At 37.8% G+C, this 24,164-nt stretch overlaps 1 protein-coding gene across 1 annotated transcript; it reads left to right on the top strand.

Annotated features, from left to right (window-relative positions):
* The first annotated feature begins 968 nt into the window (after window positions 1–968).
* LOC149833492 (uncharacterized) lies at window positions 969–16,292 on the top strand. The gene is made up of 14 exons (XM_090015157.1): window positions 969–1,134; window positions 1,236–1,341; window positions 1,488–1,598; window positions 1,696–1,793; window positions 3,084–3,167; window positions 12,369–12,502; window positions 12,668–12,740; window positions 12,837–12,882; window positions 13,057–13,166; window positions 13,259–13,366; window positions 13,459–13,518; window positions 14,563–14,624; window positions 14,833–15,148; window positions 15,616–16,292. Exons 1-14 carry the CDS (start codon window positions 1,051–1,053, stop codon window positions 15,826–15,828), a joined length of 1,605 nt encoding a protein of 534 aa, XP_089871283.1. The 5' UTR covers window positions 969–1,050; the 3' UTR covers window positions 15,829–16,292.
* The last annotated feature ends 7,872 nt before the right edge of the window (window positions 16,293–24,164 follow it).

The following is a 24,164-nucleotide window of genomic DNA, read 5'->3' as shown; positions in this document are numbered from 1 at the left end:
AGTTTTTCACATCAACAACTACTTATCATGTGTAAATTATTTATGAAAGCATTATCACGGAAAGGTTGAGCCGGTAGGATTTTTAGAAATCTCTATCTTTTCCCATGAAAGCCCCTTCATTTCAACAAACCCTTAAGATATTTTCCTTCACCAAGAAGATCCCAGAATTCAACTTGTGTCATTGAATAGCTCCCATTGAAGTACAGTTGCAGATCAGATATATGAATGAATCTCAATTAATTTACTTGAATTCAATAAGCTGTATCACATCGGACTGTATCAGATTTGGGTTGGATTTTAGAGTTTACATTCATTTCTGTATCGGAGTCAGTATGAACCAAATCCGAGACACGTTTGAATTTATAATATATGTAGAACGCATGTCCGATTATGTTATCCATGGTATCCAGGGTCGTTAATGGTTTTTCTTCCATCTAAATCTCATTAATCCAGGTCCAGATCCAATTAGGGCAGATCAGATTTAGATTCCAGTAATACCTACATATGAATTTAATCCGATCCATTTACATCCTTACATCTAGGGATGTAAATGGTTCGGTTTCCGATCTGATGTGACCAATACTATAATCAGATTCAAATTTGGATTTGAATGGTGAAAAGCTCATACCAAATTAGTTTTTTTTACATGTAAACAGATTCAGATATCCATCAAATTCTGATATTTATCAGATTTGATAACCAAAATTCAAAACCATCTCCGCATCCAATTATTTTGGCTTACCAAATGCAACTAAACCGAATCGGTGTCGGATAAAATCCCATTCATTAACATCCCTACCTAAATGGAACATACTAGAAGACATTTGGTGCCGGATTAGGGGCCCGACGCTCCAAGGTCCGCCCGATTTGAACCCGATCGGGTCCGATATTTCCCCAATGTCCCTCAAACCCATTTTCCTATCTCCTGGCGTTTGGATATATACGGTCCAGAAAGCCTCGCGTTTCCCTCCGGAAGGCATTTTAGATTTCCCGGTAATTCCGTTTCCGACCCTTTTTAGGGTTTGATGGTGAGGACTCGAGCTCGTGGGAATGGCGTTCACGTGTTTGGGAATCGCCTGCAAGTCGTCCAATTTCCCCTTCCGCCGCCCTCCTCTCGTCTACTGCGCCCGCAAGGTCTGGTTTTTTCCCCCACTCTTTCCTTCAAACGCCTTCCTTCCTCCCATTTTCCCTCCTCTTTCTTTCCTCCTCCTCACCGTCGTCTTCGTTCTGCACAGCTTCGCCACAGTTCTATGGTTGAGACCGTCGCAGCCGGGCCCGAGAGGGCCGCCGTCGTCGAAGGCCGGCAATCGCCCAACGGAACGGGCTCGGCTTCGGCTTCGGGTCAGTTTTTTTCCGATAATCTCTTTTCTTTGATTCTGTTCTCCTATCTGAATTTTAGGGCTTGCGAATGCGGATTCCGTGTGCCTTCTTTGGTTGCGTTTCTGGTTCTAATGGCGTTTGATTAATGTCTTCCGGTGGAGGTTTAGGTGTATCGGGTGCTCCCGCGTGGAAGAAGCTGAGCTCGAAGGATCTCGGGATCACGACGTCGATGATCGCGAAGCCGACGAGGTTGGTGCTCAATGAACTCCGCAAGAGAGGTAGCGCGTTTGTACGCGGATTCGATAGCATCAAAACAATGTGATTTGTGATTTGATAACTCTGTATATAATTTCTGTTTGCTTCTTCATCTTGCAGGGTATGAGGTCTATCTTGTCGGTGGCTGTGTACGAGATCTTATTTTGAGGAGAATCCCTAAAGATTTTGATGTTATAACTTCAGCAGATCTTCATGAGGTTCCGTCTCTGTTCTGCTAAAATGTTTATCGTGATCTTTTGCTTCTTAATCGATTGAATTGAATAGATAATGAGAATTATATGAGTGGGGATGCCAAATTGCTAATTTATTGCAAGAATCCTGAGGATACTTTAATTGCTTGTTCAGTGAAATCAAGGCGCTTTTGGTTCTCCCTTTAACTAGGCTTTGATTACGTATGTATAACTTCAGGTGGCAAACATAGTACTCTCTTTTTTCGAATAAATGAAAGAGGCTTACTAAGTTCAGATGGTAAATGCAATAATGCAAATTATATCGCTTGTACAATAATGAACCTTCCCTTGCTGTAGCCCTATATGGTACATATAGAACTGCGTATGGTTAATCACATCTTTTTGGTTGCTTTTTAAACGTTCCGTTTGGTGAATAAGCCCACTAGAATAATTGTATTGCTTTATTTGCTTGCTTTCAGGACGGGTGTCTCAAGACCATTCTTACCGGAAGATCCTTTTAGAATTTTAGAATTCCGAAGTTTGAGACTGCATGCTTTTGAAGCTTTGGTTAAAGCGTACTTCTCTCAATATGAAAATTGAGTTTGTTTAACATTAGAACTGTGTTTCCCGTGCCAGAAAAATTGTATTTCCTTTTTGGACATTGAACAGCCACCTACAAACCTATATATTATGGTGGGCATATTTTGATAATGAAGCTTAAAGTTTTACTTTTAAGTAAAAATACATGCTTCAGCCACTACTTCCTTCTCAATTCCTAATTGCTTCCACTATCTCTTCCTATTTGGATTCCCTTAGGCTTACTAAATGCTTTACACTTCATGCATTGGAGCATTTTCTAAAACACTTGGTTCTTGCCTCTTGCTTTTGTATCTTTTCTCTCATCATTTCTTGCTCTGGCAACTCTATTAAATATCTCAACCAATATGTATGGATCATATATGTTGTCTGTGCAAGTTCTGACGATCATTGTTACACTGCATGGTAATTTTGGCATTGCCCTTTGCATCCTGTAAAAAATTGCATCCCTTTCTTTTTTAGCATCATAATGTGTTTGTTTTCTTTTCACTGCATTCTTGGTTTAACTCACTCTTGCATGAATAATGCTTTGATTTAGGCTGACTGGTAAATTGTTCATCCAACACATAGTTGAGTGCTATACTTGCATGTTTTTTGTTTGTATTATTTTCATCTCGTAGCATTCTCTGTTTCTATTTAAACTAATATGTCTTCAATTTGATGACATGGGGTTTCCAGCATGAGTTATTCTCTCAAATATTTTTTGTTGTTTACTTACAGGTAAAGAAAACATTCTCAAGGTGTGAGATTATTGGGAGAAGGTTCCCCATTTGCCATGTGCACATAGATGATTCCATTGTGGAGGTTTGTGTTTCTTGAATGCTTTCTTTTGAATGGAAAAATTTAGAACTGGTTTTGACAAAATCAGTTGGATCCTGAAATTGAAAAATAGGAAAATAAAGAAAAGTTATCTAGATTAATGAAAATCATCTTATATGTGTCATATTCCTAGTACACCGTAAAGACAAAGAAAGCTCAGTGGCAGCTCATTGGATGCTGGGAGTGATAGCTCCTACAAGAAGATTTTGCACAACAGACCAGGAATCTGTAGGTCCCATTTGTTGTTAGACAACTCTTGCTTCATCCAACACTAGCAACCTTAGGCCAAGGGGAGGGAGTAGATGATTCAAAAGAAAATGAGGATTATGAGATGTCATCAAGTACAATATGAAAACAAAAGAAAGTCTAAGAATAAGAATTATCTGACCCTAATATGACCGTTTTTTTTATCATAAAGATATAAACAATATGCTGGATCCTAATGTGTATTTCCATGGGATGACTACCGAAATCATGGAGTCCTTTAATTACATGCCAGCCAAATGTACAACCAAGCCTATTGTAGGATTTTAAAAATCCTTTTGAAAATATAAGATTTTATTTAAGAGAATTTTACAAAATATTTCTTTGAAATTTGTTTCTTACAAAAAATATGGGATCTTTTTTGGTACGAGATCAAGTCGGTCCTCTCCAAATGGCAAGGTATAACTCGATAAAGGTTGAGATCTTTCTTGAAAATTGACGTTCGTAAGCTTCCTCGAGTACTTGTGAAGTAAGCCTAGAGTGGCGGACCCACCCAGGGTTTAAATAGACACAAACAAGTGTGTGCATATTAGCTAAAGTGAGTAGAAAAAAAAATTGACAATAAAATAATCAAAGAGTAAAGAGGAAGGATACTTACTCGGGCTATACGAAGCCCTAACCCTTGCTTGAAAATTCGACAAAGTCTCTTTACCCAGCTGAGAGCCAAAAATTCAGCAGAGTTTCTCTACTCTCTCTGGATATCCTACATGGGAACATGCCTTCATAAGTAGGAAACTACTTTACTATGCTTGAAAAAAGTAAATTCCTAGCTAAGCATGACTAGTTAGTATTTTCTCTTGTGGGAACGTGAAAAAATCCTAAGCAAAGGAGAGGCAAAAATAAAACTAGCCTAGTAGCGAAGGTAGAGCTCTATGCACTCTAACCTTCTTCTTGACTTGGTTGAGAACCAAGTAGGAAAACTAGCCTAAGTAGCAAACCACCTAGAAGCTTACTCTATAAGCTACCTAGCCTAGTGAAAAAAATAGGAAATTACCTAGAGAATCCTCTTCCTGAAGCAAAGGGCAAGAAGGAAGAAGGATGGTGCTACCAAGGCCTTCAAGCACGGACATAAGAACAAGAAAATAGAAAAGAGAAGATAAGAGGGGAATTCCTCTTTTAGGGATTTCAATCCTTAAGAGGGAGAAAAGAGAATCCTAGTGTTCTTCTCACAAACTCAACAAGAAGCTCAAGTGAGAAACCTTGAGCATGAACACGTGCACAAGAAAATAGAAAAGAGGAGAATCCCCATTTTAGGGTTTTCAATTCTCATGAGAGAGGAAAGAGAACTCAAGAGTTCTTCTCACAAACTCAACAAGGACCTAAGGTGAGGAACCTTGAAGGACTCTAAAGTGAGGAGCCAAGGGGCAAAAGGTCAGCTATTTATGGCCTTTGCCCAAGCCTCACCCACCTATGAAAAAGCTACCCTGGCAGCAAACTTTGCATTTGTTGCTAGGGTACCTAGTGGTAATCAATATGATTGCCGCTAGGCTGGTCTTTCGACCACCCTAACGGCAATGCAGGTGGTCTAGTGGCAATGTTGTGCACTGCTTCTAGGCCTGGTCCTTGACTTGGTCTAGCGGCAATACATTGTCGCTAGACTTGGTCTAAGGACCAAGGCAGCAATAAGGCATATATGGGAGTCTTCAATGGGATTTTGAGAAAATATGGAGGCTAAAATGAATTTTTGAGAAAAAACCCTCTAGAAAGCCAATTTTTTTAAAATACTTAACATAGTCACAATTATCAACAAGATTTTGAAAAGCTTGCGATATAATCATGATCCGTGATAATCCCGATATTTTTGTGAGATTTTCAAAAATTTTCTCATCTTGAATATCTTGCGATATTATTGCATTTTATCATGGATAAAAAAGCATGTGATTTTACTGCGTTATATCACTGTAACGACCTCAACTCATACCCCTTGAAAAGTACGATTTTTTTTTAAAGCAAGTATAGAAACAATCCTAGAGACCCAGGGCCTTTACAGTTAAACACAATCACCACCACAAGGGATCTTATACTCATCTTTCATACCAAACCAAATCAAACCAAACTTTATTTATTCAAATGTAAAGAGTCTGAGACATAAATAAATGAAAGTAAGAAAGCAAAAAGAAAGAGCTACGTCATCCCAAGAATATGCCCTGCAGTCGTGTAGTCCCCCCGTGACTTTTCTAAAAAGCAAGTCATCCCCACTAGGCATCTGAGGTTGCGAAAAATACAAAAAGTAGGGTGTTAGAATCCAAAGAATCCTGCGTATAGGTCTCTCTAATGATTCAAATATGTAAAAAAAAACATAAATAAGATTCATGCAATATTTTAGAGGGACATAAATATAACACATTTATAATTCAATTAATCATTCATGCAACAGAGAACAATTATTACACATGAGGGAACAATTGAATAACAATAGAGATCACAATCTAAACATTAAAGACATTTAACATGCATTAAGGAACAACATTATGCATTCATCAATATATCACAATTAAGGGAACAAGTAAATATGCATGATCTAATGCATAGCAGGAATATGCATTATTTCAATGCAATGCATGCATAATTTATTATCTGTAATCAAGTTTTCTTTCATATGCATGTTCTTATTAGGATGCACACACATTTAAGTTTCTCTTTTTAATTATCATTGCCTACGGATACTCAAAATGGGTAAAATCTCTGAGGTCAAGTTAGGTTCTCAGGATAACTTAGCACACAATTTGTATTTTATTACTGGGTTTCAAACTTAGCCCTCGATCGATATCAGAAAACAATACCATCCATCGGAACATTAGAAAACAACATCTAATGTCGAGGACATCAACATCAACAAGTGTCACTTTTCTTGGTATACCAAAACAACAGCTGTGTCTACACACCACTCTCAGGTAAGGGTGACAAAATCTGACACGACCCACCAACCTGACCCGCCAACCGCTTCTTAGTCGGGTTTGGCTTAAATGGGTTCGTGTCATAAACGGGTCGACCCGCCTAACCCGTTTATTAAACGGGTCGGGTTCGTGTTAGGGGTATGCCAACCCGGCTGACCCGTTTAATAAACAGGTTAGGCGGGCGGGTCAACCCATTTACCTGAACCTGGCCCGCCAACCTGTTTACCCGACCTCGACCCGCCCGCCAACCCGTTTACTCGAACCCGACCCGCCAACCCGTTTACCCGACCCGTTTATTAAACAGGTTAACCGTGTCATGTCGGGTTACCCGTTTAATAAATGGGTCGGGTTCGTATTTGCCACAGCCAACCCGTTTAATAAACGGGTCGGGTTCGTGTTGAGGTATGCTGACCAACCAACTCGCCGACCCGATCAGCCAACCTGACCCGATTGCCACACCTACCTCCAGACAAAGTGGCAGATTCTTCCTAAAATCGTGGCAAGGAGAAGAACCTTAATATCGGGTTCAGGAGCAACAACAATGTACACTGAGTTTTAGTATCCTCACGGTTTCCTCAAAACCGCAATATTCAAGATTCTCACACTAAAGAAGGGACATCAAGGAAACATAGATTACACTGTTCTTTACTTTCTTTTATCTTGTTATTAATTCATCTCTTTCACATTTGTAAATCAACATGCAGAATTAATAACATAATGCTTGCAAATCAGTATGCCAAGCCCTTCACGGGACCACAACCCGTGGCAACATAGAATAGTGCAACAAAACAATAATATCACATTTGATTTTTGCAATGCATAACACAACTAAAACAAAGAGCAACATATGCTGAAGGCTCACACAGCTCAAGATGATCCATTTGATCATCAATGCATTCATATGCAAAAATTTTCAATCGCATGCCACTATGCATTACTTTCACATGTTTGTCGATGCACATTCTGTTAGAAAATGGCTTTGAATACATTAGGTTCAATAAAGAACCCATACACATGCACATGAAGTGCGAATAAACCCATTAAAGGGAACAACACAAGCATATAATGTGCTAACACATAAACCCACACAAGGGGCAAAAATATGACATAAAGTCATATGTTGAATATTATTGAAGAAGAAGGAAGAAGGGGGTATAAACCCCATACAATGGAGCATAAGCTCCTCCAAGGAGTAAAGAATACAAAGGGGGAGACCCCTATTTATAACACAAGAGAGGGGCCACCAAGGGGGCTCCCAAAGGAGTCGTTGGGAGCCCCCAACGGTCACATTTGTGACCGTTGGAGGCTCCCCAACGACTCTTTGGGGAGCCTCCCTAGGTGGCGCAAACCACAAAAAAAGGGAAAAATAAAAATAAAATAAAAAATAAAATTACAAACATATTCCAAATGGAATATGCGTAAAAACTGTGAAATGTCTAAACTATCCCTATGCCTATAAATAGATAAATATATATTTTATATATATAATTAGGATAATACATATGCATATATACCATATATGAATATGTATTATCCTTTATATATATAAAATATATATAATATTACAATTGTCGAATGATACATTTTAACACATTCATATTTACAAACTTTTGAGATGCACATGAAACAATAAATTCATAAGCATATGCATCAGTGCACACGTATGCGGGTTAAGAACATGCTTCCAAATCAATACACATATTCATGTCTATAGCATAATTTCACTTGATGCAAGTGTTCCTGTCATATGCATGCTTCAACTCAGGTTCATATCATATGCATACTTTTCACTCATAAATCCATTTACTTAAAACATGTGAATGCTTATGCAGACATGCCTATGCATCATAACCAAAATTTAGAAATTTCACATACCCACAAGATGCACATATTTTAGCATTGCATTTGCACATTAGTCATGCAAAATAAGTCAATCATAAGCGTGAGAAACCAACCTCTAGCATGTACATAGCTGAAACATCTATCCGGGCGAAAACTGAAAATTTTTAACACCCTCATCACACCATTAAAACCCCTTTTTTATATATACATTTTTTTTAATACCCTGCCCAGCCAACAAGTGGCTGGTTCTGCTGAATCAACTCAGCCGACTCAGTTGGCTGGGTCAGTTTTCCTACCCAGCCAACTCAGTTGACTGGGCCTGGTTAGGGCCAGTTTCCCAGCCAACAGTAGGTTGGCTGGGGCACTTAGAGAACCAGATTTAAAAAAAACATAAATCTTGTATATATATATATACACTTTTTTTATATCATACCCAGCCAACGAATGGCTGGGCTAACCGAGAGGCCAAGGCCTGACAGGCCAGCCAGCCCAAGGTAAAAGTAAAATATAAACCCTGCACTACCCTGCACAGGTCGAGCCTGTGCAGGTCTGCCAGGGCATGACAGGCCAGCCGAGTCAGCTGGGCTGTCAGCCAGCCTAGCAATGATATAAAAACATGCTCAAAACTTCAATGTAGAGGAATTAAACCCGAATATGTGGCCAATAATCATGTGAGTTTAGACTTTATGCTCAAATATGCATATGAATACCCATTAACAGTTATGCATACGCAGAATTTCATTTTTGTGAGCATGTAAAAACAAATAATCCTGCAGTTGTGCAAGCATGTATTGGTTTTTTTTTTTGTTAACAGCATGTCGGCCCAGTCACGTGGCTGGGTCTGACATTGCTGTCAGCCAACACTAGCCCAGCTGATGGGCTGGACCAAGCAAGTTCCAGTCCTTCCACGCTGAGCCATACAAGCAAACTAATTTCAGATTTACAGGTTAAACAAGCAGGCATATGAAAAATTCACAACCCAATAAGCATGCCTTCACATGGAACTAAAAAGAACATGTTACTTGATACACTGTTATAACCTGAATTCAAAGCACAAATTTCTGTTTTTAACGTGTGAATAGACTTGCACAGAAATTATTTTGAAACAATGACACACTAAATCGGCGGCTCATCCAATATATATATATATATATATATATATATATGTATTCCCAAAATAAATTTAAAAAATGATGCAAATACATTAATTTTAACCATGGATCTTAGAGTAAATAATCAGATTTACTCGATTCTCATGTTTTTAACTAAAACATTGCATGGAATACGAATTCATGCTCTTTTTCTCACTCGAAACAAAAGAGAAACCCGTACCTTTGCGTGAATCGAAGAAAAATAATGGTGGATCATGGGTTGGATGGCTGAAAAAGATCAAATATCCTCTTCTTCCCCCTTTTACCTCTATTTTCCTTACTTTCTCTCTCCCCCTTCTTTTTTTCCTTCTCTTTTTCTTTTCTCTCTCTTGTTGAAGTCTTTTCATAGAACCCATAAGGGAGATCGCCCCTCCTTCTCCAGCCCTCTCCGAGAGAGTTCCCAAAAAGTGGATCTCTTTCTCTCTTTGTTTCCTAATTTTTTGAAATACTAGCAAATGTTTGACTTTTCAAAACAAAAACTTTCAGTCCTTTTAAAACTCTTTCCTAACCCCTCTTAAGTTGGAATAATGACTCTTTTAAATAGTCCTACTTAGCCCCAAAAATAAAATTTGGAATTAATATGATTTAATTAATTAATTTATTAATTATTAATTAATTAAAAATTATCTAAAGGTACCCAAAAATAACCAAATTAATCCAGAAGGTTTCCTAACCTTATTAAACCCCAAAATAAAGCTTTATATTTGATTTAAAGCTGGAAAAAACTTTGGGCTTAGATTTGGATTTGGATCTGGGTCCAAGATCCAAATACATACTCAAAACGGAAATGGATCAAGATCTAGATTAAATCCAGACTAAAGTAGGACTTAAATAAGACCCAAATCCATATTAGTTTGGATCGTAGGCCTTAGATCCAATCTGATCCAACTCCAGATTTGTTTCGACAAACTGCTCAATTTTCAGAAAAATGCGATTTCCGGGCAAACCAGAACTCGGAATAAGGAAAACAAGACATTGTTGCGCTCAGAATTTTGAGACGCGTCCAACGATATATGACATGACTACGAAATTCTGAATTTTGCCCAAAAATAACCCGAATTTTGCTCGAATTTAAAGGTAAAAAATAAAACTTTTTTCTCATGTTTCGTTTGGCTCGTTTAGACCTAGTTGATGAGACCTGGGTCAAACCCAAACTCAAAAACATCAATTTAAAATCGAGGTTCAAACGATTTTTCTCTCGGACTTAGCCAAATTTTCGAAAAAATCTTAAAATGGCTAAGTGTGAAAATACGCGATATTACAATCACAGATAAAAAAGCACTCTAACACACCAAAAGAAACAAATTAAAATCAAGAGCATTGAAAAGCCTGCTTTTTTTTATTGGTAGTTGCAAAGCCCACTTTTCGGAAAAAGCTAATAAACAAGGGCTACATTTCACGGGTCTCAATGTGGACAACCTCTTTAAATTCGAATGTGCACTGTATAGGGGGAACAAGCCTCTTAAATAGAAGAGGGAGAGGCAATTGTTCCTCCTCCTCCTCGATATGGGACTATTTTTTGTCCCTTTCTTTTTACCCTTAACATTAATGCCATGTAAGTCATTCTCCCTCCACCTTAATATTCCCCCTTTCTTTTAAGATTAATATCATATAAGTCATTATCCCTCCACCTTAATATCCGACTGTTTGTGAGTGTATATTTCTATGCTAAGGTACCATAACCTACCAATATATGTATTTTTTCATAGTTTTTCATAATATTTTTATTATATATTTATTTATAATATTTTCTAAAAGATTGATATTTTCTGAGACTTTTCCAAAAAAACAAGTATTTTGAAAATCTCCCGAGATATTCCAATGTCGAGAACGACAATTGTGACTATGATACTTGTCCATCTTTTGAAAAACTCTTGAAATTCATGGAATATTCCAAAGCATGCCATTTTGGACTTTGAAATATTCCAAAATGCCTTGAACTTGTAGAAAAGTTTTAGAAAACACTCTCCTCATACTAGAAAAAGCTCGAATGTGCTCTAACGTGCTCGAATGACTTGAAAAAGCCTCCAAAAGATTCCTTCCCAAAATACTTCATACTTTTCACCAATGATGAAATATCTCAAAGTTTACACCCCGAATTCTGGTGAATGTGCACAAGCAAGACCCAGATTTCGACGAGCCATAGCATGTCTGTGTGCCATGGAACAACGAAAATGTTGGTTTGGGAAGTAAAAAATTTTTGGGTGTCTACACCTATAAATGTCACCATTTCCAAATATATCTCCACCTTTCGCCATTTGTCCTGACACAAGAATCCAGCATCAACTGCTTTGTCGAGCTGAGCTTGAAAGTGGTCTCTTTAGCTGAAAGATTTAAAGAGAAATGACTTGCCATGTGCTTTAATATAATCTAAGTAGCTGCCTAATATAAAGATATGGATGAGGAATTTGGAAACAACATTGGCCTTTGCCTAGGACCTCTACCTCAGATCACACCTTGAGGAATTGGGAAGACATAAGATTCCAAAAGGAAACAACAAGCGGGTTTACTTGATTTATCACATAACGGGTAAATGCTATCCTCATCCTCATCCATACTCATCATTTTCAAGGACCTTCATCAAATCCTTCCACTCTGATAGCTCCCTTGAGGTGAGATTTCTTCTAGGGTGATGTCCCAAAACGCCAACCTCTATGGTAGTTGGCCACACTTACTTTTGTGTAATACAGAGTGCTTCTTATTTTAATTAATCTAGCTCTGCCTGGGAATGCCAATAACGATCCAAGGCCCCAACTTCAATGCCCTACTAACTGACAAAAACCAGGCTCTTCTTCTTGTCTTGTGTTTAATTGGTTTGAAAACTTGGAGTGGGTTGGTTGAATTAGATCAGTTCAATTGATTTTGGTGACATTAACAAATATCAATGAGAAACATTGAGTTTGATAGATCTAATACTTTTGTATATTAACTTGAGAACTGCTTCCATATTGCTGAGAAGGCACCATACTTTTTTTTTGGGTGCTTGCTTTTGCTTGCTGAAGTTTTCCACGTTGAATTTCTTTTTGAACCAGGTATCAAGCTTTAGAACTATTGGAAAACAATCTTGCAGAGACCTAAGTTATTTTTTCACAAAACCTCCTGGATATAGTGAACATGATTATGCTCGCTGGAGGAACTGTATGGGTCGGGATTTCACCATAAATGGGTAAGCATTTTGCAAATGGAAGTTTTCTTCAATTGTCTAAATATTGATTTTCTTCATGACATTACATAGTCATGATAGCACTTTCAGCTTTTATCCTAAGGACATTCTTGTGTGTATCTGTATTTCAATGAGTTGTAACTCATTTAGTTGTCTTTTGTTTTGCAGATTGATGCTGGATCCATATGCTAATCTTATTTATGACTACATGGGTGGCATTGAAGACATTAAAAAAGCTAAAGTGTGCATGTATTTTAAATGCTTTTAGGTTAACTTTTTTGTTTAAATTTTGGATGAAGCATGCGGGCTTATTCTCACATCTTTTTCCTGCTATTAGGTTCGAACAGTAATTCCTTCACATGCTTCTTTTCAAGAGGATTGTGGTGAGTGGCCTGTACTGCAAAATAAGGATGCTAGTGTTTTTCTCTGACATCATGTGTGGTTATAGCTGTGATATTCCATTGTTTCTCTCGCGCTTTGATTTGTCCCTTTTCATTTTTTCTTTCTTTGTGTTATTTGCCCATACGCATTTGACATGATGATTTATCCATTTTCAGCTCGAATTCTACGTGCGATCAGGATAGCGGCTCGTTTAGGCTTTCGATTTACAAAGGAAACTGCTAACTCATTGAAGTTTTTTTCGTCTTTAGTACTGAGACTTGACAAGGTTGCAGATTGTTGGATTGTTTTTTGGCCTTTCTTTCTTTTTACTTAGGATCTGCCATTGCTAACCCTCTCTCTCTCTCTCTGTACAAGCAGTCAAGGCTTCTGATGGAGATGAACTATATGCTAGCATTTGGATCTGCAGAAGCTTCATTAAGATTGCTTTGGAAATATGGGCTTTTGGAAATTCTGCTTCCCATACAAGTACGTGAGGCCTTTCCTATGGTCCTATCTTTGATTTACTATGTCCATTGATGTACTCTCTTCTGATGATTTGGCATATCTATAACACACAGGCATCATATTTTGTCTCGCAAGGGTTTAGAAGGCGTGATAAGCGTTCCAACATGCTTCTGGTATGAAATAACCCAAGATATGTATGCTTAGTAATCCTTGGCTTCCTTCTTTTGTTAATTTTCTGTGCTCGATACGGTAAGTCTTTAAAGGGTTATGTAAGATATTATGGAAGAGAATGTCATTCATGTTCTTGAGATATGGTTACCTGATTCTGCTATTTGGTCCGTCACATCCTTTGGAAATTGGGAATTGGATTCACACTTCCAGTTGGGTGGAGCTTGATGCTGGTGATATAGGAGCAAAGTTCCATAGTTCTTGCACTTAAATAAATTGAACAGGTGCTTTGTTTAAAATATAATTCACAAAATAATAATCTGAACGAACTCCAAGATTGAATTTGTTTGTGGAGCAAGAGTTATATGTAAATATTCGCATAACCTCTTTAATATATCTATGTAGACAAAAGGTTCAAGTTTCTCCACACCCTATATATTGTTAATAGACTAATTTATTTGTGTCTACTAATTTTGATCTATCAATTGTGTATATATGCAGCACCATGTGTCAGCGTGCATGTGTTTGGGTGCACGTGCATGTTTCATATTAGTAAATATGAAAAAATAAAAAAGGTGTAAACTATTATGTGCTATCGTGCTTCAATGTCAGTTTTCCGTGTTTTGTGCTTTCATTATTTCTGGTTTACTTATGGTTAATCCAGTAATAGTTGCATTCTATGGAGTCCTTGATCGGCTTGCATCACTTTTTTGTGTTCTCTTCTACTGAAATTACTGGCACTAACTGTTGACATTTGATAGGTTCCATTAGGAAAATACATGTTTCCATTGTCTTTTGATTTGCACTCTTTCTTTTTCTTTTCCTTCTGAAGCAAGTTCACATTGTGCTGAAATTCAACTATCTGCATATACTGTTTCTTGATCTTAGCAAGGATATAGATAGGCACATGTTCAAAACCTTACCTCTGGTTAAAGGAAAATTATTTGAAGCCTAATTTAGCATTTTCTGATGACATTACATTGTTGATTTCGGAATCCAATTTCTACTATATAAGTTCGATATTCTGACTGTGGATGTTTTGTTTGCAGGCTCTTTTTTCTAATTTAGATAGGCTTCTTGCTCCTGACAGGCCTTGTCATAGTTGCTTGTGGTAAGTATGTTTTTGTAAATGAAAATGTAGTATTTGTAACCACCCAATGTATGATGATGATAGTGTTTTTTAGCTGAATGAATCTAGGGTTAATATCTTGGAGGTTTCTAACTAGTTTGCAAATTCAGTACTTCCATTTGATACCTCTTTCTAGATTGCCCTGTTAAAATGTGCATTTTTCACTTACCAGCCATTGATATATGCACAGGGTGGCTATATTGGCATTCCATCTTGTATTGGCTGAAGAACCACGTGATCCTTTCGTGGTGTCAGCATTTGCTCTTGCAGTTCGCAATGGAGGAGATTTGTCAGAAGCAATAAACTTGGCGAAGACAATCGAACAGGCATATGATTCCAGTTTGAATGAATTATTGGAACCCGAACCATTTGATACTGATAGGGAATTCATAGATGATGTTTTGGACCTTGCATCATCAGTCAAAGCAGCATTGGGCATGATGACAGATGAGTATTCAGTTTCACAAGCTATGGCCAAATATCCGCAGGCCCCTTTCTCAGACCTGGTAATTTACTCTGAACCCAGTGCACAAAGGAAGCTGACCACTGTATACTGTTAACAAGATGTGGTTCTCCTATTCTTTTACATCGATTGTCCGTGTCTGCTAGTGGTAGTAACCTATTCCAGGGTGTCATTTCTTACAGACTTTGTAGGCAAGGACCTACTATTAGGGTCGGGATCAAGATCTTGACATCAGTGTCTTCTCACTGCTCACTGCTATCCCCTTCTGTGGAATACACTAGGCTCTGTTGGGATACACTAGGTTGTTCATGTTGGATTTTGCTTGTGGGGCTAGGTTGGTTTGGATTTGATGTATTTGCATGTTTGGTGCTGCTTGTTATCGCTTTTATTTGTAGATTTTTGCATGGCTTACCAGTATTGACTTTAAGAAATTTGAGTACAAGGATTTCTTAGAATTATTTTGTTTCCAGTTTGACGCATCTTTACTAAACGGTATTGTGATGCTTGCAGGTATTCATCCCATGTAACTTGTACTGGAAGGTGTGCAGAATTTTTGATTGTGTGGGAAGAGGCAGAGAGAGGGGGTTCATCCCAAAACGACGCAAGATAAAAATAGATTACAGAGCCTTGGGTGAAGGTGACTTGCCGGAAGTGCGGCATATGTTTGCAAGGGTAGTTTTCGACACCATATATCCAAATAACAGTGACGATGTGAAGTCATGATCAGGCAGGCACGGATGGTTCTCAGGTTGATAAACTAGAAGCTTAGTTGGTTCGCTTGCCGATGTGCTGCAGATGATGCTCCATAACAAACAAGTCTTGTTGTGGATTGTGAGGGCGATCTTGTTGTTTTATATGCACAGGCAATCAAGGTGGATTAACCAGGCCCTGCTGCACCGAGGCAATCAAGGTGATTTCCCTGGGCTCATCTTCACACAGTCCCACCAACACTTATTTTTGCTACATGCGTTTGGGTTTGAGCCTCCCAACCATGCAACATGAAGGTGGGGAAATCTTATTTATTCTTTTAGAACGGCGCTGCCACAGAGAGAGAGAGAGAGAGAGAGAGAGAGAGAGAGAGAGAGAGAGAGAGAGAGAGAGAGAGAGTATTTGTGGTTTACTGGTTGTCACTAATCTTGTTCTCTTTAAAATCTCAGCGAAGTAAAATCTTGTGATACTTTAAAAATTCTGATATTCTTTGGAAAATGTAAAGATATTCAAAAGCATTGTACCATATAAATGTGTTTTTATCGTGATTTTGTCATGATAAAAACATGATATTTTTAAAATAGGTGATATTAGTTTTTTTGTTATTATGGAGGCCTTTGAGAATACCACGATAAGTGATAAAGGGCCAATTTCCATCTGCTTTTGGGGATTTGGCAAAAACTACATGGGGAATTCTCATCAAAATCTTAGAATCGAAAAGCGCCTTTATCTCTACGCTATGCATAGTTTGCTTGTTTTCTTGTTTCAACATGCTTCTGGTATGAAATAACCCAAGCCTTGTATCAAATGGGTTTGTTTGCTTGTTTTCTTTCTTTCTTTCTACGATAACTGGGGAAAGCCTTCACTCGCCCGTGAGCTTATTAGTGTAAAAACCCAGGTTTCTCGTGCCCACTGAGATTTCACTCAACTTTGGCCTCAAGGCAAAGAACCCACACCTGTGAGTTTCAAACTTGTGAAATCCCATCATGGTGATATTCATGAATCACCCCTACCAGATGAGTGGAACCCTTGTGGGCCAAATGAGTCGGGTTCCAGTATGCTGTACTTAAACGAGGGCATATTGTAAATCTCATTAATTGGTCTTGTAATATCTTAAATCCAAACCAATGCCTGAGAAGAATCAGGGATTGCATCTGCTCCTTGAGATCATATGAGAGAAAGCCAGTGATCTTCCCATGTCCAAGGGAAGCGTTTCGTTGGTTTTGTCAAGTTGCAGTTGAAGTTCTGAAGGCCTCGTGGAGTAATGGGGATAAAAGAAGGCTGGCTCTCCAATCGCAACCCCCGAGTGGGGATCATATACTTGAGTTTTAAGCTGCTGGTACGACGATCGTAGGTATGACAGGCTAAGCCAATGTAACCAGGTCTTTGTGCCGAGTGTAATTTTTTGACTTATAAATAAAATTAAATAAAAATAACTATTTAAACCCCAAAAATTCTCTCCTTAGATATGAGATTAAACAGTTTTCAAAAGAATTTAAGAGGAAAATAAATGAGAGGAATCAACTTATAAAATGCATGTCATAATGAACTTCCCAACATAAACAGGAGTTAATTTTGAAACTTTTCCAACAACATTGCCAGGTGTCGGAAGCCCTCATGGTCTAACACGTGCTTTTACTTAAACTCATCAGTAAGCCTTTTGCCCAAAGTACTTAACATATATTGGTTTTATAATAGAATTTAATTCAAAAGAAATTCCTTCTAACATAAAATTTGTTTTCATACATCAGCAAAAGTTTTCTTTCAATAACAGGGAACGCAATGTTTCTTACAAAATCTTAAATATAAAAGATGCATGTGGTTTCACACTTCAAATGAAAGCTTGCAAGGTTTTGAAGCTTCCGGTAACTATGATATGGATAGATAATAAATGGATTAGAATGCAGAGACTTAAGTGCATGTTTGGAGTCAAGCAAAGTATGAACCATGACCAAGTTCTTGAGCATAGTTTATGATAGCCGTAACAGATTGGTATTTGAAGTTTGAACTCAAATAACATATCTCGTGATTAGGGCTGCAAATGGATAGTATATGGTCGGATATCCAATCAGAGTCCGACTTTATTTCCAGACTTGAATCCTCTAAGTCAAATCTGAATGTGCATTTGGATCTGATTCAGATACACTCGATCATATTACTTTCGGATTCATGTAGGCATTTTAAGTTGGATTTGGAATTTATCCGAATCAAAATGTGATCCAATTGCATGTTTTGCATGTAAATATCATGTTTGTGTTTTATTTTTTCTGGACATGTATTTCATATTCGGATTCAACTTTACCTTCAGATCGGCTATTTATATTTTGGATCCGGATCCAGATTCGGATCTAGTGAGATCCATCCCAAATTGGACCTGTTTGTACCCCTACTTGTGATCAACCAATATGTTAAGGGGTAGTTTATTGCTTGTTGGTTTGTTGGTGAAAGAGCTTGTTTCTTCTTTCAACTTCTAACAAAATAAGACTTCCTTTAACTTGATCCAATTTCCATCAGCTGAGGCCTATTGCCCTCATATCTCACAGTCCAAGGCCATCAAACATATGCAAAGGGGGTTAATTTCTCGGTTGCAGGATGTTTCATACATTATTGAGAGGAGTATTATGGGACTATGAACTACTAGTTCCCTCAGTGTTCAACTTGGTTGGTTCAACCAAACTTTGCCATCACTTTGCTCAGGTATATTTTTTTAGAAAACTGATTAGTAGTGGCAAGATAACAGCAACCAAATTCTTGTGACAAGTTATTTTTTTTTTGTATGTTTTTATTGGAAAATAAAGAAATTAAAAAATTAAGATTGAATTGTTCTTTAATTAACAAAATAACTCTCTATTTCCCCAAGAAACATCTTATATAATATTCAGCATATTTCCTTTTGGCCGTATTTGAGTTTCTGAATATCATTTTGCAATATTTTTTAAATTATCACTAATATTTGTTACTATGTTATGTTAGAAAATCATGTGGGTCTACATACGTTGAACCACACATTGTAAGGTTGTCTTAGGTTCAGGCCTGATTGATGTGATCTAATCTGGTTGGCCCCTGTGATGTCTCATATGATATAATACACTATGTCGAGAGACCTGCCCTGTCTACAATTCTGAATGAGATTAATTGGAGACAGACTCATAAACACATTAGGTTATGATCCTCGAACCTTATATAATGACCCTCTCTCCAGACTCCCCATAAGTCAGAAAGATAATTCAGTCTCTCTCTCTCATTAGGTCTACAGAAAGAAAAAATGTCAGATATATAAGTTCTAAAAAATTATACCGTCAACGATCTATCGAAGCACCAATAGATTCAGGTACGCTTTCGTATCAAGTTTGGTTTTTGTTTTTCATTTCAATGATTTAACGAGAACATGTAAATCGATCCTCTTTAGTTTTCGGTGGATTTCTAAATTCAACAATTGGTATCAGAGCAATTTTGTTCCCGTTAAATCGTTAAAAATATGATTTTATTACTGATTTTTTTTATGGTGCCGATCCCATATGATCAGTGGCTAGGTTATTCTGTGTCAGCAAGTTGGATGGAAATGGTCATTCAACACTTTCCTCTTAGGTGTACTAGATTGCACAGATCAGAAGGGCCGTCGAGCCCTTCCTCATTTCAGACCTTCAGATCGAAAGGGTCAGCGAGTCCTTCCCTTTTTCAGACCTACAGAACGGAAGGGCCATCGGGACCTTCCCCTTTTCAGACCTCCAGACCGAAAGGGGCGTCAGACCCTTCTCTTTCACTAATTGCCGGACGGTCGACACAACAGACATATGCATATTCACCGGCATCCGGAGTCGATTTCAGCCATCTTCGGATATGCTATGTTCGTCGACTCCCCTTGAACCATTCATGATTGTCATCGCTTAAGGGTTCAGTCATCCATTGGATTCTGCCCTTACCAGGAGTCTTGTGAGGGACAACGACAGTTGGCATCTGGTTCACCTCTTCGCCGGTTGGACACCATCTACTGGAGGACGGGAGGGCAGTCACCCTTTCCAAACTTGAGCCCGTCGGCATTCAGGGCTATTTTTTTTTAGCCATTGCCGGAGGTAATCGATTCATCGGCCACACAGAGTCATTCTCGGCAGCCATCGGTTGTTTGGTTTCGGTCGTTCATCGGATCGTGAGTGTTCGCCAGTGTCTTGGGCTGGATTGATCTATCACTAGCAACCGACGACAGTCACAGTCAGGTTTTGGCACTCTGTCGACGGGTTTCACGGTTCAGCGAATCGTTCGGTTAAGGCATTGGGTGCAAGCTGGTTTGACACACTTTCGATCGGCTGTATTGGGCAAGCCGATTCAATATTTAGTTGATTCTGCCGATTGAGCCAATTCGGCCCTTCTGTAGGAGTCAAACTTTTGGTACTGGGCTTATTCGGGCATTTTGTTTGGTCTGGTTTAGCCTTCAACCAAGAGACATGGGCCGAGTTTGGTTTTTGGGTCTGGGGCCTGATTCGGTCGTATGGTCCTGGCCGATACGACCTCTAAGTACAAGGCTGGTTCGATCCTATGCTTTACCAAAGTAAACCTCTGTGCCCAAGACCAGATCAACTGTCCGGTTCTGGGTAGCCTGCCTAGGTGCCCTTGGCCAGTTCAACTTTCTTCCATTGGACCTATTCGGTCCTGTGCTTCTATGGGTTCAGGCCTCATGCGTGACCCGATTTTGGTTTGGCACCCGGTTCGGAGCCAGGCCAGTTTAAAGTCACATTCGGATGGGTAATAATCTGATTGTCTGGTTCAACCCCATTCAGTTGAGGGGTTGAACTAGGTTAGACCTATTTATGAGTCAGGCTCGATCCATTTTTTTTTGGACTAGCACCCGACCACCCATAGTTGTTGGGTCTGACCCGGATTGGGTTAGACCAGATTTGGAACCCGCTGGTGGGTTCGACCAGACCCAATTGGCCGGACCTGTGCACTATGCCTTTATATATATATATATATATATATATATATATATTAAGGATTTTTGTAGGGCTATTTGGCGTACATTATGGGTCACTTTAGTGGGTCGATATTCAGTTACTTTTCGACCCATGTATGTTATTATGCTTGCCTTATTGTTCATGTGCATGTAGTGACATATTTGAATGCTAGTATTATTTCTAATTCTAGGTCTAATGTTTTAAATTGAATTAATTGAATCAATATGTTGCTAAAATAACCTCTGTTGTGTAGGTTAATTCATTTTGTAATATTGTGATGATTATATTTTTGCAGTTCATGCGAATAGTGATCGACCCAAAGAAAGATTACTATTTGACCGAGCATAAATATATACTTTTAGTAATAAATATGAGACAATTATTCAATTTTCTATGTGAATAATGAGTCGGTCTAAAGAAAAGCTCGTTGTTTGACATGACTGATTGTTCATATTTTGATTACTGTATTGAGAGTACCACTTACAAGTTGACATTTTTATTTAAAGACTAAGTGTCAATGTTGTGTTGTTTATCTTGTAATTGGTTTCACCACTGTTTAAATATGTTATTTTATATTATTGCATGTGAAAATATATATTAATCCTGAGCTTGTTTGTTCTTTGTTTAGTTAATACCTCTGCTTCTATGATATCTGCAAACATTAATTTCATCCATGTTTGTAGCGATTCTAATTTCAAGAACTGGAAAGTGAATGTTATGATTGTTCTCAGATGCATGAATTTGGATCTTACACTACGAGAAGATCAACCCCCTACTCTTATGGATAGGAGTTTTACTGAAGTTAAAAAGAACTTTGAGCAGTGAGATCGATCTAATCATGAGTCTCATTATCATGAAACGTGCAATTCTTGAATCCTTCAGGGGCACCATGTCTGAAGAGGTAAATGCCAAACGTTTTCTTAAAGAAATGAAAAAATGTTTTGTAAAGAATGAAAAAGGCTGAGACAAGTACTCTTCTTTCAAATCTTGTCTCAATGAGGTATAAGGGCAAAAAAAATATTTGAAAGTACATCATGGAGATATCTCATCTTACTTTAAAACTCAAGGCACTAAGGTTAGAGTTGTCTGAGGACTTACTCGTGCATTTGATTTTGATATCTCTTCCTGCACAATAGAGCCAGTTTAAGGTCAATTATAACTAACAGAAGGAAAAATAGACTCTTAATGAGCTTATTTCATACTGTATGCAAGAAGATGATAAGATGGAACAAGAGAAGACTGAGAGTGCTCATTTGGCAGTAACCTCTAAGGACAAGTTTAAGAAAAAGAAAAGGACCAAGGAAGCTGCAGTTGACCCTCAATGGCAGAAAAAATAGAAAAGAAATCAGGACCCAAAGTCTAGTTGTTTTTTTTTGCAAAAGAGAGGGTCATATGAAGAAGAATTGTACTAAGTATCATGTCTGACGTGAGAAGAAAGCTACCACTCACATAAGTGTGTCTATGCAGGGTTGCCTAAGTTGTCGACCGTCAATTGATGCTGAGAGATTCATCTATGTGGACGATAGTAAAACAATTGAAGTTGAGGCAATAGGGATATTTAGGGTTGCTATTAAAGACTGAGAATTATTTGAATTTGAAAGAAACATTTATTGTGCCATCTTTTAAGCAAAACTTGGTTTCTATTTTTATTTTAGACAAACATGATTATTCTAGTTTATTTGAAAATAATAAATTTAAATTGTTTCTTGATTTAAATCTTATTGAGACCGATTCTTTATCTACGGTTGATAACCTTTATTTGTTTGATATTATTACCTCATTTAATGAAACTTTGCAATTAAGTTCTCGTGGTACAAAACAAAAATTGACAAATGAGAATTCTGTTTTGTTATGGCATAAGCACTTAGGTCATATTTCTAAACAAAGAATTGAAAGGCTTGTGTCGAGTGAGATTCTTGATTCCCTTGATTTCACTGACCTTCAGGTTTGTGTTGAGTATATAAAAGAGAAACAAACAAACATGGAAAAATTAAGTGTAAAAAAGAGAGCAGACGTCTTAGAACTAATTCAGACCGATATTTATGGATTATTTCCTACGACTTCATGGAATGGTCAACAATATTTTATTACGTTTATAGACGATTATTCTCGTTATGGGTACCTATATTTAATTCATAAAAAGTCTCAATTCCTGGATGTGTTCAAGTCATTTAAGGCCGAATTTGAAAATCAACTTGGCGAAAGAATTAAGGTCGTTAGATCTGACAATGATGGTGAGTACTATAACAAATATGATGCATCAGGTGAACAACGTATAAGGCCTTTTGCTAAATTCTTAGAGGAATGCGAGATCGTCCCTCAGTATACCATGTCAGACACTCCTAGCATGAACAATGTTGCTGAAAGATGAAACATGACTCTTAAGGATATGGTAAGGAGTATGATTTATAATTCTACTTTACTAGAGTCCCTCTGTGAAGAAGCATTAACGACTGTTGCTTATGTTTTGAACATGGTACCATTTAAAGCAGTAATCAAGACCCCATATGAATTGTGGACAAGCCGAAAGCCTTGTATAAAACATTTTCATATTTGGGGATGTTCAGCTGAGGCTAGGCCCTACATGCCATATGAAAAAAAAGTGAATTTCAGAACGATTAGTTGCTATTTTGTTGGGTATTCTAAAAGGTCCAAAGGCTATAAGTTTTATGACCCTGCGAATAAGTCCTTCGAAATGGAAAATGCTTCTTTCTTTGAGGGTGTTGAGTTTGGAGAAAGTGATAAAGTAAAAGACATTGCTTTTGAAGAAGAGTCACTTTCTCTTCCTATAGTTGTGGATCACAATGATCAGATTTTTATTCCTGACATTGTTCCCATAAATTCGGATCAAGGTAATGTTTTAGATCTTCCTATCCAAAATCAAGCTTTTACTCTTGGAGTTCAAACTCAACAACCTCAAGAAACAGTGCTATTAAGAAAATTCACTAGAGAGAAGGACAATTTTAGATGATTATATTGTCTTTCTACAAGAACATAAGGGTGATACTAGCCTAATGAAAGATGGTCTAATTAACCTCCATCAAGCCACACAAAGTTCTAACTCTCAAAAGTGGATTGAAGCAATGCATGAGGTGATTAAATTCATGAGAGACAATAACGTGTGGGATCTTATCTCATTACCTAAAGGTGTGAAACCCATTGGTTGCAAATGGATATTTAAAATCAAAAGGGATTCAAAGGGTAATATAAAAAGATATAAAACATGTCTTATTGCAAAAGGGTTTACTCAAAGGAAAAGCATTGACTACATATAGAATTTCTCTATGATTTTTATGAAAGACTCTTTCAAGATTATGATGGCAATTGTGGCGAATTATAACTTAGAGCTATATCAGATGAATTTTAAGACTGTATTCCTTAATGGGGACATCGATGAGATAA

Source organism: Nuphar pumila, chromosome 7 (genome assembly GCF_984573655.1).
Source record: "Nuphar pumila chromosome 7, dmNupPumi1.hap1.1, whole genome shotgun sequence".
NCBI classification, from domain to species: domain Eukaryota; kingdom Viridiplantae; phylum Streptophyta; class Magnoliopsida; order Nymphaeales; family Nymphaeaceae; genus Nuphar; species Nuphar pumila.
The sequence above is the reverse complement of the archived record's forward strand: the minus strand, read 5'-3'. Positions and strand labels throughout refer to the sequence as shown.

Coding starts and splice junctions, on each gene's coding strand:
- LOC149833492 (XM_090015157.1), top strand. CDS start 1,051: ATGGCGTTCACGTGTTTGGGAATCGCCTGCAAGTCGTCCAATTTCCCC. Junction 3,168..12,368: donor TAGATGATTCCATTGTGGAG/GTTTGTGTTTCT, acceptor TTTTTGAACCAG/GTATCAAGCTTTAGAACTAT. Junction 13,519..14,562: donor AGCGTTCCAACATGCTTCTG/GTATGAAATAAC, acceptor TTTTGTTTGCAG/GCTCTTTTTTCTAATTTAGA.